This window comes from Melanotaenia boesemani, chromosome 8 (genome assembly GCF_017639745.1).
Source record: "Melanotaenia boesemani isolate fMelBoe1 chromosome 8, fMelBoe1.pri, whole genome shotgun sequence".
NCBI lineage: Eukaryota > Metazoa > Chordata > Actinopteri > Atheriniformes > Melanotaeniidae > Melanotaenia > Melanotaenia boesemani.
The window spans coordinates 20,120,033-20,135,534 of NC_055689.1; the positions used below are offsets into that span (position 1 = coordinate 20,120,033).

General features: G+C 38.4%; 2 protein-coding genes across 5 annotated transcripts; one reads left to right on the forward strand and one right to left on the reverse strand.

Moving 5' to 3' along the window:
• Window positions 1-1,882: 1,882 nt before the first annotated feature.
• On the reverse strand, window positions 1,883-8,876 carry LOC121644251 (serine/arginine-rich splicing factor 11-like). 4 transcript variants are annotated; one of them, XM_041992089.1, is made up of 12 exons: window positions 8,578-8,876; window positions 7,923-8,056; window positions 5,435-5,550; window positions 4,701-4,781; window positions 4,312-4,349; window positions 4,090-4,223; window positions 3,824-3,902; window positions 3,624-3,746; window positions 3,427-3,516; window positions 3,161-3,244; window positions 2,633-2,798; window positions 1,883-2,417 (listed from the first exon to the last, which is right to left on the reverse strand). In XM_041992089.1, exons 1-12 carry the CDS (start codon window positions 8,697-8,699, stop codon window positions 2,322-2,324), a joined length of 1,263 nt encoding a protein of 420 aa, XP_041848023.1. In that variant the 5' UTR covers window positions 8,700-8,876; the 3' UTR covers window positions 1,883-2,321. The 4 variants fall into 4 exon arrangements, with proteins under 4 accessions (XP_041848023.1, XP_041848022.1, XP_041848025.1 ...); XM_041992088.1 differs by having other exon boundaries at window positions 1,883-2,513; XM_041992091.1 differs by lacking the exon at window positions 8,578-8,876 and adding an exon at window positions 5,792-5,916 and having other exon boundaries at window positions 1,883-2,513.
• Window positions 8,877-10,847: 1,971 nt separating this feature from the next.
• On the forward strand, window positions 10,848-15,262 carry rpe65a (retinoid isomerohydrolase RPE65 a). Its single transcript, XM_041992087.1, has 14 exons — window positions 10,848-10,924; window positions 11,102-11,184; window positions 11,303-11,453; window positions 11,919-12,026; window positions 12,189-12,330; window positions 12,435-12,582; window positions 13,502-13,583; window positions 13,670-13,802; window positions 13,905-14,044; window positions 14,135-14,264; window positions 14,363-14,477; window positions 14,570-14,664; window positions 14,749-14,860; window positions 14,972-15,262. The coding sequence occupies exons 1-14, from the start codon at window positions 10,914-10,916 to the stop codon at window positions 15,115-15,117; spliced, it is 1,596 nt and encodes a 531-aa protein (XP_041848021.1). The 5' UTR covers window positions 10,848-10,913; the 3' UTR covers window positions 15,118-15,262.
• The last annotated feature ends 240 nt before the right edge of the window (window positions 15,263-15,502 follow it).

The window sequence follows — 15,502 nt, forward strand, 5'->3', positions numbered from 1 at the left end:
GTGTGTCCACTAATCAGCATCACAGGTGTCTACAATCTTGTAATCAGTCAGTGGGCCTATATACAGGACTGTCTCAGAAAATTAGAATATTGTGAAAAAGTTCTTTATTTCCTGTAATGCAATTAAAAAACATGAAATGTCATACATTCTGGATTCATTACAAATCAACTGAAATATTGCAAGCCTTTTATTGTTTCAATATCGCTGATTATGGCCTACAGCTTAAGAAAACTCAAAAATCCCATCTCAAAATATTAGAATATTTCCTCAGACCAAGTAAAAAAAAAAAAAAATTATAACAGCAAAACAAAATCAAACACTTGAAAATGTCCATTAATGCACTCAGTACTTGGTTGGGAATCCTTTTGCATGGATTACTGCATCAATGCGGCGTGGCATGGAGGCAATCAGCCTGTGGCATTGCTGAGGTGTTATGGATGCCCAGGATGCTTCAATAGCGGCCTTTAGCCCATTTGCATTGTTGGGTCTGGTGTCTTTCATCTCCTTCTTCACAATACCCCACATATTCTCTATGGGGTTCAGGTCAGGGGAATTGGCAGGCCAATCGAGGACAGTAATGCCATGGTCAGTACACCAGTTACTGGTGGTTTTGGCACTGTGGGCAGGTGCCAGATCATGCTGGAAAATGAAATCATCATCTCCATAGAGCTTTTCAGCAGACGGAAGCATGTAGTGCTCTAAAATCTCTTGGTACACAGCTGCATTTACTCTGGACTTGATGAAACACAGTGGACCAACACCAGCAGCTGACATGGCTCCCCAAACCATCGCTGACTGTGGGAACTTCACACTGGATTTCAAGCAACCTGGATTTTGCGCCTCTCCAGCCTTTCTCCAGACTCTGGTGCCTTGACTCCCAAATGAAATACAAAACTTGCTTTCATCTGAAAAGAGGACTTTGGACCACTCTGCAACTGTCCAGTGCTTCTTTTCCATAGCCCAGGTCAGACCCTTCTTCCGCTGTCTTGAGTTCAGAAGTGGCTTGACCATGGGAATACGGCTATTGTACCCCAGTTCCCTGACACGTCTGTGAACAGTGGCTTTTGATACCTGGACTCCAGCTTCAGTCCACTGTCTTTGAAGCTCCCCCAAATTCTGGAAGCGGCTCTTCTTCACAATGCTGTTAAGGCTGCGGTCATCTCTCTTGGTTGTGCAGCATTTCCTGCCACATTTCCCCCTTCCAACAGACTTTTTGTGAATGTGCTTTGAAACTGCACTCTGTGAACAGCCTGCTCTTTGAGAAATTTCTTTTTGTGTCTTACCCTCCTGATGGAGAGTGTCAATGATGGTCCTCTGGACAGCAGTCAGATCAGCAGTCTTCCCCATACTTGTGATTTAGTTTACTGACCCAAGCTGAGTGTTTTTCAAGGCTCAGGAAACCCTTGCAGGTGTTTCGAGTTAATTAGACGATTCAAGTGATTAGTTGAATAGCCTACTAGTATACTTTTTCATGATATTCTAATATTTTGAGATAGGATATTTGGGTTTTCTTAAGCTGTAGGCCATAATCAGCGATATTGAAACAATAAAAGGCTTGCAATATTTCAGTTGATTTGTAATGAATCCAGAATGTATGACATTTCATGTTTTATAATTGCATTACAGGAATAAAGAACTTTTTCACAATATTCTAATTTTCTGACAGTCCTGTATAGAGCTACAGGTAGTCATTGTGCTGTTGTCAAACTTTACTGCAAAACAATTTTATGTACTTCAAATTAACCCACTGATTTATGATCACACCTACCATATTCTATGAACTAGCTGGATCAGCTGAAAGTTTTTGATATTGCTTATCATCTCATTTTTCTTACAATCACCTTCCCCAGTGTGAGGTAGAGTTAAAAATGAGAAAAAGAAATTCCACTCTTCAAACAGATTTTATTATATAAAAGAAATCATTGATAAAACACTTCCAGATAAGAAGCAAGATGCAACTGTTCTGTGAAGGAGAGGAAAGAGGCCTGAGAGTTACACCTCAACACTAAACAAAAATGAAAAGACAACATGAAGTGACAAAATCTGATAAACAGAAATAGGAGCCAAGCAAGCCTACTTCCAGTTTTAACCAATTGCATCAGTGGTGACAAAGAGCAAAAGAATTCTTAATGACAAAAGAAAAAAAAAAAGGCAAACAATTCTGCACTGTACATTTGCAAAGAGCAGACCTGTCTTCTGTACGATAAACTGAGAATTTTCAAACACTTCACATTTTAAATTTACCCCAATGGGAAGAAACTTTTTTAGCATGTTGACAACCAAAGTGGAGGGATAATGCTGGACAAAGCAGGGCTGATGACTCAGTCGCTGACATCCATGTCTTCTTCGTGATGATCGTCTGCACCGTTAACTTTGGCCTGCTTCAGGAGCCGCGCTGAGCCGTTACCTTCTACCGACTGAGGAGACAAAGCAGAGTCATCTGAGTCCTTCCTGTCTTCCCTCTCCTTCTCGCTGTCATATCCTTGTTCTTCCTCATCATAATCTCTGGTTATCTGTGGCAAGAAACCAATGGGTCATGTGACATTCTAAGGCATACAGCCTGGCTAACATCAGAACAGCAATCCCACAGCTGTCTAAGAATGACAAGTGTGCAGCAAATACAATAACCAACCTTCACGTCTCCCTTCTCTCCATCTGATTTCCTTTCACGCTCCCGTTCTTTGTCTTTGCTTTTCTTTTTCTTGCTGGTGGAGCGCTCGCGTTCTTCACGGCTGCGATCTTTATCACTCCTACGATCCCTGTCCCTCTCCTTTTCTCTCTTCTTTTCTTTCTTGTGTCTGCACAGGAGGGGAAAAGATGTAATATATGTGATATATTTACCTGAGGCAAGTTTTCTTTTTTTTTTTTTTTGTCATTGTGATGTATATTTGAACGAAATTGCAATAAGCCTGTTGGGATAAAACAGGGGTGCCCAAAGTCTGTCCTCGAGGGCCGCTGTCCTGCAGATTTTCTAATATTTCCTGCTTCAACACACCTGACTCAAATGAAATAGATCCAACAGTCTATTAAGTTTTGCACAATGACTCAACAATCTGAATCAGGTGGTTTTGGAGCAGGGACACATCAAAAACCTGCAGGATTGTGGCCCTTGAGGACCAGAGCTGGACGCCCCTGGGATAAAACATAATGACACACCAACCTTCGAGGAGATGGAGATGCAGAGACTTTCCTTTTAGGAGACTTTTTAGGAGATCGGCTGCTGCTGCGACTTTTCCTGTGTCTCCTGTGTAGCAGAATAAAAGAGAAAAAGGAGAAAAATAATGTTACTGCTAACTGGACAGCCACAATATACAAGACCAAATATTACAATAAATCCATCTTAAACAACAGTTTTCAATATGTTTTTATTAAGTGTTATTTTACAGTTGAAGAACTTTTCAACCTGAAGGCCTGAGCTGTACTCACCGACTCGCACTACGCGACCTTCTGGCAGTGCTGTAGCTTTTAGGTGGCGTTTTGGATCTTCTTCTCCCCACATCATCTTTCTTTCTATCTCTAGATCGAAAAAAAAAGTAATGTTTTACAAAAGGGAAAAAAGCACATATCTGACAGGCTGTCCAGCTCAGAAAGCTCAAGGTAGAGTTCCAGCACCGTTAACCCACCTGGATCTGCTTCGAGTGCGCCTGCTTCTGTCTCTGGAATGAGCCCTCCTGCGTGGGCTTCTAGAGCGCTTTCTGTTTCTCGAGCTTGATCTGCGCCTTGATCTACTCCTTGTTCGTCTGCGACTGGAAATTCAGAGCATTTAACATGTTAACACATGGAAAGAGTCTATCCATCTCAGCAGTTCTAGCGATAATATTACCTGTGTCTTGAACGGGATCTGGACCTCCTCCTTCTAGATCTGGACCGAGACCGGGAGTGCTTCTTTTTGCTCTCTTTATCTGCAGAATATCAAAGATGGATTTTTCTTAAGACTTTCAAAAGGTACCATATTACATGTTTAATAAATGTCTTTTGTTAACTTCATGAATACCTGTCAAGATAGAAATCAACATTAACCATTTCTGCTTAAGACACAAAACGTTACAGTTCTGGCCTTGGAAGTCGTGTAAATATTTCTGTACTCACGCCCAGGCTCAATAGCAGCTGAAATGAGCGACTGTGCCTCTCTGACTCTCTTCATGGCCTCCTCGATCTCTTTATTAGATGCATCAGCCTTCAAGCTTGCACTCAGGTTTAAACCAGCAGCCAAGGGATTCAGTCTGAACCAAAAAATATCAGCTTGATTATTTTTGCTGTAAAACACACCAACACCCGCTACAACCAAAAAGCATCTTTGTACAGACTTACTTCGGATCTGTCATCATCTTTAAAAGCTGATCAGCAGCCTGTAAACAGAAGACAAAACAATGGTCATATCAGTAACAACACACTTTTTAAAATATATACATCGTTAATCTCAACTGGCAAATTCTTTCTCTGCAGTTAACCCATTCTAGATAAACTAGGAGCAGTGGACTGCCAGGCCAGATTCAGGGGCCCGGGGAGCAGTTGGGGGTTAAGGGCCCACAGTGATCCACCTTAGTTGCCAACCCAGGGACTTGAACCCAGGTCCTCCATACCCAAGCCCACCTCTTTAACCACTAGACCACATTTATGTACAAAAATTATGTTCCCCAGTTATGCACATTTAAAAATAAATAAACAATTGTATTTAGTGCCACTCGTAAAACTCTTACCTGGGGGTTCATATTGGGTCCAGGGAATCCAAATGCAGCCATTGCATCCATGTTTGGACCACCAAAGGGGTTTGCTCCAAGCTGGAATGAACACATATTTTTTGTTATGGCAACATATTCATTGTCTACATTTCAGAAGTTTGCACACGGTAGTGTCGTGTCTTTAAATGCCAAATGTGATGTATACATTTTCATACTTTCTCAGAACCTTAATCAGCTGCTCATTAAGTGTAATAAGGAGACTATTTGTTCCTCATTGTTAAAAGAAATCCCGGAGGAAACCCTGGTGTTCTGTTAACATACTCGACACATATTTAGCCTGTTGTTCCGTGTGCTATTGGGTAGTTGGATAACTTGCTTTTCCAGATAATGAAAGAAAATACAGTATTTTATGTTGTACTGGAGACTGAAATCTTATATGACACAATTGCACTGAACTTATTTAGAAGTCTTCATATGCTAGCTCAGGCATGTCAAACTGGTCCAGCAAAGGGCCGTGTGGCTGCAGGTTTTTGTTCCAGCCAGCCAAGAGCACACAGTTTGACCAATCAGCTGTCTGAAGACTGAGATCAGTTGATTGAATCAGTCAAATCTGGTGTGCTGCTGCTTGGTTGGAACAAAAACCTGCAGCCACACGGCCCTTTGCTGGACCAGTTTGACATGCCTGTGCTAGCTGATGCAGTATTAACTGTCATGTTTTAAGTTTGTAATGAACAGCAAGTGTGAGGTCTTACAGCTGGATTGGAGATTGGATTCGGTGTTGGCAGAAGGCCTCCTCCGGGCAGAATTCCTGCAACAGCATTTGCTGGGGCCAACAGGGACAAAGCTTTAGCCTCATCTGGAATAGATCCTACAGGAAAATACAAAACAAGCATTAGGAGTGAATGTTTACACATATTCAATTATATACAAAACGTTTTGGAAAAGTCAGGAAAAAGTCTTCTCACTGCATTTCTTGAATTTAGGTTTAAAAAGGAAAAAGGTCACCTTACAGATCAGAGTTCCCTTAATTCAAAATACTCATTGCAGTGACATAACTATTGATGGAATAAATCACACTACTCCAATGAACACTGCCAAGAATTTATCACCTGAATGTGTTTTTTAAGTCATGAACCAAACGTTAGCAAGCACAGCTGCTTCTCCAGTTGGGTGTGCCCTCAATTTTCATTTAGATGTTTACTGAAACAAGCGACTCACGCTGGCGGCTTCGCTACTAAAAGCACACAGAGAAAAATCAAGATACAAACAACAAAGAGAATTTTAGGGATTTGGCAAGAACACTAAACAAGCTATCAGTGTCTACTTACCAAAAACACATTTCAGAGGATTAAGTGGTTATATGCTTAGAGGTAATAAAATTCAGGGTAGGTAGAGTGCTTGCTGTACAGCATTGGCATAAAATCCTTACCTCACACTGCATCAACTAACCACACCCTCACATAGGATATGATTCATATTTGTTACTAGTCCAATTTAAAATCAATAATCTTTAGCTTTAATATACAGTGCTCCCAGATTTTTTTTTTCAACAAAATAACTCAAATTTAACACCTTATAATAATCTCACTTTTAGTCCCAATGCAACTTATTCACAAAATGACATGACCTGTGTATGGACACACAACAGTGACAACATTAAAATACAAGAGCACACTGGAGAGAGAAATTACTGCAGGACACAAAACTGTTGGGATGGTATTTTCAGCAGGGCCTTGTATACAGGACTGGCTGAGCCAGGAAAAAGAACTGTAAAACACAACAACAAAAAGAAGACCACTGTTAAAGAGAATATGGTACCAACATTGTTTCATGTTGGGTGGCATCTTTTTTGTGACAAGAATAAGTTTAATATTCTGGGCATCTACTATGTCAGACATCTTATAATTATTAAAAATTGTTTCCCTTTGTTAAGTACAAACTTGAGTGATACTAATATGAAAACCAGGTTATTTATCTTATTCACCTGGGCGCTAATATTCTGTCCTTTTCCATAGTATTCTGTTACCAGAACAAAATAACTACTTTTAAAATCATTTAGTCACCCTGTGAATGAGAATATTCTTTTCACTGTCAACAAACTCCATGAAAAGACCCAAAAAATAAAACCACACCATTTCTCAGCACTTTTTGCTTAATGTTAATCATGTAAATAGAAAAGTCGTAAAAAATATTTTTATAAAAGTAGAGTTCATTCTCAAAACATCTGAGCAACTTATAATTGTCAACAATTGCTGCTGAAACTGAATAAAAGGTGCATGTGATCGGTAACATTTTTAGTCTCCAGCGCATTTAGTAATTTTTAAGCCATGGAACTTGTTGACATTTAAAAAAATATGTAAACAAATAAAATAGCTGTGAAAGAACAATGGCCAAGCAGGACTCGAGTGTTTAAACACACTGCATCATAGGACCGTTTCAATTATATCCCACATATCTGACCTATAAACTCGAAACTAAATCCCCTAGAAAAAATAAAATATATAAATAAAACAAGAGGGACAGAGAAAGACCAGGCAGAGACAGAATAGAGGACAAAGAGAGGGGTGGGGCTTGAATGCTTGCTGGCCTTTGCAAATGTCTACAATTCCCTGTTGGCAGGCAGAGGACCACTTTCAGCCATCAACGAGGGGGCTGCTTTTGCCTTCTTCACTACAAAAATCACACACACACACACATACACACACACAAATAACAGAGAAAGGTTTAACAGTAGATAGTTCAATATGGGGGGCGAAAATAATGTGCAAAGGGTTAAGTGTTCTTTTACTTTACTTCTTAGCTTTGAGGTTTCTTCAGCACCCACTGCTGTGGAATGTTTAAATCCTTGGGTAAAATAGATTTCTGTATGCTGTTCTTCATACATGCAGTGCACATTGTTATTTTAGTAAATAGCAAAAAATCTAATGGATCAAGATTTTAATCAAAATGAATTTCATTCATACAAATATATAAATATAAATAAAACGGGCTTCCACTCTATACCAAAAATCTGACTGAATTTGTCTGCTTTATTGTCACTGAGGAAATGGCCTAATCAATTTCAATCAAGCAATCTGAAAAGCGCATAAACAGATCAAGGTCAGCTGGAGTGTGAATTTAAAAAAGAAAGTGGGATGGGGGATTAATGGAACCTTTTAATTTGTTTTCAATGTCACAATTCCCGAGTCATGCCATTCAATCAAAAAAGATGCACACATGGGGCATAATAATGAGACAAACCTTCTGCAAAAGGGACCACAATCAGGGCTCTGTCCACAAACACAGTGTTGGTTAGATGCTGAGACACTCCCACAGACTCTGGTTCCTGGAACTTCACAAAGCACACCCGCGAAGTCACCGGCATTGGAGAATCACTGTTAAAAGGAGTTAAAACATGGCATTATGTGTAGCAGAGTTGAAAAAAATAATCTTGACGAAACTACGACTTAAACTAATAGAAAACACATGTATTGAAAACTATTATATATTTTTTATCTAAATAAGTCATTTCTAATTTGCAAGATCATCCAAACAATATTCTGACAGAGTGCTCTACAATGTATTATTTACAGTACAAATAAGTACGAAAAACAATAAAGCAACACTAATATGTAATCTTATTTTTGACATGCTACTGCATGAATTTTTACACTTCTCTGAAAAAATTCACAGTTGCACATACCTACCAATTTTAAGAAAAGTATGAGTGAAATGCAATATTGATACTAGCTAAGGTAGCATTAGCACGGATCGTAAAATAATGGTTAGCTACCATTTTAGTTAGCATGGGCCCATATTTCCGTAAAACAAATGTAGCCTTTTTAGAAGACAAAAAGGCGATCGCTGTTACCACTGGCTTTAACTTAATAAATTAACACCCAGTTTTTAAACTTACTCTGGTGGAAATAACTTAAGTTCTTCGATGGTTCCGAGAAAACCAAACAATGTCCTCATTTGTTCCGACGTTGTGCTCGGCGACACGTTGGTCACCTGGACCACCTTGGTGGTGTAACTCATTTTCAAGACCAATACCGTTACAATACAACAATTAAATCGTCAACTACAAATTAGAAATTACAGTAGTGGCTGCCCACTGTTCATTAGATATATCTGTCCGTAAATAATAAGCTGGATAAGCGTTAGCTTTTGACTATGACGAAAGACGACTACCGAAGCTTGCCGCCATATTGGGTATTTCCCGAACGAAGTGCGCATGCGCACAGTTGACTTGAAACTAGGGTAACAAACAGCAAGGCACTTAACAACACAGCTTTTTTGTTTGTTTGTTATACTTGATTGTGCTCGTGTGTGTTGTTTTGTTTCTTCGGGTTTCTTTTTGTTTTTGTTTTTTTTTCTCGTTTCAACCTAATTTGGTCGTTGGATGTAATAACAACACTGAGCACTGGTTCAGGATGAACGTCGCGGTTATAAGCGTGCAATAATTATATCACCAGCAGATGTCCCCCTTCTTCTCTGGTGACGTAAACAACATAGTCATGATCAACCCAAATAAGGCATATCTCTTTGACCATCACATTTTGTACTTGGTGTTGCCTAATCTCCTCAAGGGCAAAAGTATGATAAGTGGAATAAATATGTCTACTTAAGTATTTTTCTTTCCTTCCTTTTTTAAGTTTTTGCTTAAGGTTTATAACTTTTATGGCTTAAATTAATTTTACTCACTCTCATACGTTTTAAAATAGCTATCGTTTTATTTATTAAATAAATAAATAAGGAACCCACACCTCCAATAAGTATTTAAAACAGCTAAAATTATATTCAGCTGAGTCAACTATAAAATCAAAATAAAGATTATATGTCAGTTATTAAAAACATTAAGGGAAACTGCAGAGCAAAGACTTGCTGATTTCATGTTTAGACTTTATTTGTTATGGGATATTTAAAGTGTGGTATTTGTATACTTAAAATGTGCACTTATGACTTTCATGTATTTTATCTAGAAAAGTATTACATAGTAAATTTACTTTCCTTTCTGTGGAAAAGGAAAGATAATCTAATTTCCACCTTTCCTTTTCTCATGTGCTTCATTTGCATTCCATACAGGCTACGGTATGTTTAGATTGGATTAGAGTTTTCATGGGATGGATCAAATAGATGATATAGACCTGGGGTCCCAAAGCAGTTATGATATCTAAAAACATACAATAATTGTTTTGAATAATTAACACATTCCATTACTTGATACCATATAGCTGAAATGCAAGAAAAAAAGCTTGTAACTACAGTTTTATTGGGATTATTGTATCAAATGTCAGCAACATTGTTGTTGAGAGTATTTGACTTTAATTGCATGTGGGCTATTGTGTATAGCCCACGTCACAATGCTGCCTGTGATGAAAGTCTCCTAATGGTGTTTTTTCCCAGCAGAAACAATGCAGAGCCTGTTTTCAGACTAATTACAACACCTGGATTATATTGGCACAGAGACAAGCAAGTTCAAGCATTTTGAGTTTAGACCAAAGCACAATGAGCCACATTTCTTCTCATTAGTATTATATGTAACAACCATTGTACTATGTCACCTGATTATAGCAGTGGAAATTTACTATTACACTTGTAACATAATCAATATTATTCCCACCTTCTAATAAATTAAAGCATTACTTGGTGTAAAATAAAATACTATTTTGTCTAAAAACCAAGGAAAAAAATTTTAAATTATTATTTTTATACATTTTGTCTGAGTTATTCTTTTTTTTAAGCCCCTTAACCCACATAGAACCAATACTGAAAGCAGCTTTGAGAGTTGATCACACAGATACTCAATTACTCCCATTTTCATTTATGCTTTAAAACAGTTCATCATGTTGTTTTCCATCCTTAGATTTTTTTTTTATCAGTGCTGAAATCTACTTCTTTTAGTAATGAAGAACAGAAGCCTAAACAGTTAATACAGATGAAAGAAATCACATGCACCATTGCAACATTTTTACCAAGCATTGTTCTCTGCAAAACATATTCTCCTCAACAAATCCGGTTTCAGAGGGTCAGCAATTGAGTCATCTGGCAGAGGACTTTGGCACAATGAGATTCTTGTTCATGGTTTGATATGATTGGCCAGGAGAAAGATTTACAGAGAAGCGTAATGAGCGCTATAAGGCCCTGACAAATAAATACCACAAATCCAGTGGGAGATCAGAAGATTTCAGTTCAGAAGTGACCACAGGTTTTCCTAAGAGTTTGCTTTGTGTGTTGCTGCGAGAAGTAAACATGGTCAGCAGGTGAGATTCATCTGATGTGGGTTATGTTGTACTAGCAAGAAAGGCAAGGTTAGCTTTTTATGTGAAAAGTGTGTTATTTCTGTATTTTGACTAGCACACACATGCATTTAATCTGCTGATAGTTTGTCAACTTTATTTCAGCTGCCTGTACCAGTATATATGTTTGTGTCCTAACAGGTTTGAACACCCAGCTGGTGGTTACAGGAAGATTTTTGAGACCTGTGAGGAGTTGGCAGAGCCTCTGCCAGCAACTGTCACAGGTCTGTTTGAATCTCTCACACAAAAACTATTGAGGGTATTTACATGTAACCAGAGACCTTTACTTAGTTTTACTGATGTATATTATATTGTGTTTCCCACCTAATGTTTACTCTCCAGGTAGGATTCCTCCATTTCTGAAGGGAAGTCTTCTCCGTTTGGGACCTGGACTTTTTGAGGTTGGAGATGAACCCTTCTACCACCTCTTTGATGGGCAGGCCCTCATGCATAAATTTGACTTCAAGAATGGCCAGGTCACCTACTACAGGAAGTAAGACTACAAGGACAATACTTCTGTTTTGTCTCATGGGGTTATTTGCATGGTTTACAGTAGGTTACAATCAACCTGCAGAGTTTTAAAAATAATGCTAGCAAGAGATGTTTATGTTAAATTAAATGTGGTTTTACTTCTACTCTATCTACAAACAGCTGCATCAACACCTTTAAATTAAATAATAATAATAAAAAAAAAAAATTTAAAATGCAAGATATTACTTCCTGTGGAGCACTGATGCGTTTCATTCATTCAATCATTTATTAATCAGAGCTTCTTGCTGCATAAACAGGACTGTGTTTAACTATATTATTAACCTTGACACATTCCCTCTACTGTTAACTTTTGGGGATTGAATTCCACAGGATTTAGGATCATTTATCATTTTTAAAATGTTTTTTTGTGTGTGTGTGTCTGTGTGTGTTTCGAGATGAAAATGTTTTCTATCTTTCCTCCATCCAGGTTTGTCAGGACAGATGCATATGTGCGAGCGATTACAGAGAAGCGCGTGGTAATCACTGAGTTTGGCACTTTTGCATACCCAGATCCTTGCAAAAATATTTTCTCCAGGTGGGTTGCACTTGTGAAACTTTCTTTGTTGTTATCTGTAGGATTTATATTAAAAGTGCAAAATGGTGATGCTTTGTATCTACTTTAGGTTTCTCTGGATTATGTCGTTGGTCATTTGTTTATTTTCATATTGATTGACAAAATCTTTTTCTGTGTTTGTAGGTTTTTCTCCTACTTCAAGGGAGTTGAGGTCACAGACAACTGTTTGGTGAATGTCTACCCTATTGGGGAGGATTTCTATGCTGTAACAGAAACTAACTTCATCACTAAAGTGAACACTGATACGTTGGAGACACTGAAAAAGGTAAATCAACATAAAAATGGAGTTTTAAAAGTGAGAAACTGATCTAACCAGTTTAAACTACATCATGTCTCTGGAATAATTGAAGCTTTTATGTATCTATGCAGGTTGACATGTGCAACTTTGTCAACATTAACGGAGTAACAGCCCACCCTCATATTGAGAGAGATGGTACCGTATACAACATTGGAAACTGCATGGGAAAAGGTGCAACACTGGCCTACAACATTGTCAGGATCCCTCCCACACAGAAAGGTTTGAATAAGCACTATATTATATTTACATATCACCCTTACATATTATACTTACATATTAGGATCACCTAATAACATACAGACATTTCAGCCAGTACATCCTCAATCTGGATAAGTAACAGGAACAAATCTCAGAAGGATTTGAGAGTGCTACTCCTCTGTCACCATTTGTGGATAGATCCAGATGTTGCATAAACTTAAATAAAAAGTTTCTTAGAAGTGCTTTGAGTGTGCTCACTCCTAAAGTGACAAGCATCTGCCTGGCTCCCTCTTTTGGGAGCCTAAAGTATTATTCTTATAGCATCATTGTATGCAACTTATAAATTTCAGATGTCAGATTTTTTTATAAGATGACCACAAATGGGTCATGTAGAGTGGTGTACAATATGTTTTAAACAAAGAGACTTAAACTTGAGTACAGCAAAAACTAAATTTACGTGCAATGGTGTTTGCCTCTGCACATAACTTACAACATTGTCTGTATATATCATCATCATCATCATCACTCAAATCATCTTTAAAAAAAAGGCCACATTATTTAATCTTTTGCCTGACCTTAAGTCTCCTATTGGACAGTTTAAACACTGGAAAATTAAGGCATTTATCTTGTTTGGTTCTATGTATTAACACAGCACTCTTGCTGTGTTAATACTTTAACACATACTTTATATGTGCTCCTGATGGAAAAAAAACTCTAGTGGAAAAAGTGGAAAAACAAACATTGCATTGTACAACAGCTCTTGTTAAGCATCATATACATCTTAAAAGAACTGGAACAAGCCAATACTGTCAGATGGTCAGGAATGAGATTACGTCAACAAACCTAAAGCTACTTTAATGGAAACAAAAGGGGATGTGTATTTTAAGGGGTTTAAAGCAATTACAGTAATTCTTTTCATGTATCAACCATTCTGGCTTAGATAAGTCTGATCCCATTGAGAAGTCAAAGGTGGTGGTGCAGTTCCCCAGTGCAGAGAGGTTCAAGCCCTCTTATGTGCATAGGTGAGTGGGTTTTTTTCTTGGGTCAATATGTTATCAATGCTGTTGCATAAAGTCCAAGTTCTATTCTGTCTTTTCTTCTATTTCAGCTTTGGCATGTCAGAGAACTACTTTGTCTTTGTGGAGACTCCTGTGAAAATCAACCTGCTGAAGTTTCTGAGTGCCTGGAGTATCCGAGGTTCCAACTACATGGACTGCTTTGAGTCCAATGAGAGCCAAGGAGTAAGATGTTGGAGTAGATTCATGTCTGTGCTGTATGTTATCATCAGACCTACACCAAAAATGTCATGATGCCAATCTTCTACTTAAATGCAATTTTCACAGACCAATTTCCACATTGCCAAGAAAGAGCCAGGAGAGTACGTTGATCTCAAGTTTAAAGGTGCACCCATTGGCATGTTTCACCACATCAACACCTATGAGGACCAAGGATTCATTGTTGTTGACCTCTGTGCATGGAAAGGGTAACTGAATGGAAATAGTTTAGCACTTTACACCTTCATATCATCTACAGATTTGTTTGATACAGACATATTATCTGTTATTTCTTGCAGTTTTGAGTTTGTTTATAACTATCTCTGGCTGGCCAATCTGAGAGCCAACTGGGAGGAGGTGAAGAAGGCAGCAATGATGGCTCCACAGCCAGAAGTTCGGAGATATGTCATCCCCCTGGATGTCCATAAGGTGAGCCACCTGTTTTTCTTACCAGCGAGACAAAATGTCACCTACAGACCAAAACATGTATTCTTAGTTCTTATCACTACATTGTGGACATGATACAGGAGGAGCAGGGGAAGAATCTTGTGAGCCTGCCATACACTACAGCTACAGCTGTGATGCATTCTGATGGGATGGTCTTTCTGGAGCCTGAGGTGCTGTTCTCTGGACCTCGCCAAGGTGCCAATGCACCCATATAGGACAGAAAGGTTATTGATAGATCCAAGGTTTCTTCACTAAGTGATTCCTACTGTCTTTTTTGTGTTTCGTAGCCTTTGAGTTTCCACAGATTAACTACGAGAGGTATGCAGGGAAGAATTACACATATGCCTACGGCCTGGGTCTCAACCATTTCATACCAGACAGGGTAAGAAAGTAAAACACTGTTTTTCGGATGGGGAATGTATGAAAACAGAAGCATTTGTTGATACATTTTCTAACTCATGCTTAGATCTGCAAGTTGAATGTGAAGACCAAGGAGACCTGGGTATGGCAAGAGCCGGACTCCTACCCCTCAGAGCCTCTGTTTGTGCAGACTCCTGATGGAGTAGATGAGGACGATGGTAAGTCAACAGAAGTTAAAGTACAGGCGCTACAGTGGGAGCTATTATAAGACAAAATATCAGCAATTCAGGGATTTGTATAACCAAATCTGGGTGTTTGTGTTTCCACAGGAGTGCTGCTTACAATCGTAGTGGCTCCTGGTTCCCAGAGACCAGGATACCTCCTCATCCTTAATGCTAAGGACCTGTCTGAGATTGCCAGGGCAGAAGTGGAGTGCAGCATTCCTGTCACCTTTCATGGGATGTACAAACCCTAATGGTCCATTCCAGTTTATCAAGTGACAATACGTATTAAAATGATGAGAAATAAAGATGAAAAACTATAAGTATGCCAAAAAACAAAGGTTTTTTGAGATAATTATTATTTGTTAAGTGCCTTCTGAGCTATATTATAATGGGTTTGTTCACATGGTGTAATATAAACAGCAAAAAATAAATGTTTCACTATCAAAAAGGTCTTCTGTTTGGCATTTTCCTGTTACATAGCATGTACATGAACTATTAACAGCAGAGTAAAATGACAAAGGATTCTTAGTTTAATTTGCATTCATCAACACAGTGCTACAATCCTGCCAGTTCTAGAGCTTCCCACTGTTTATATATATGTATATATATATATATATATATATATATATATATATA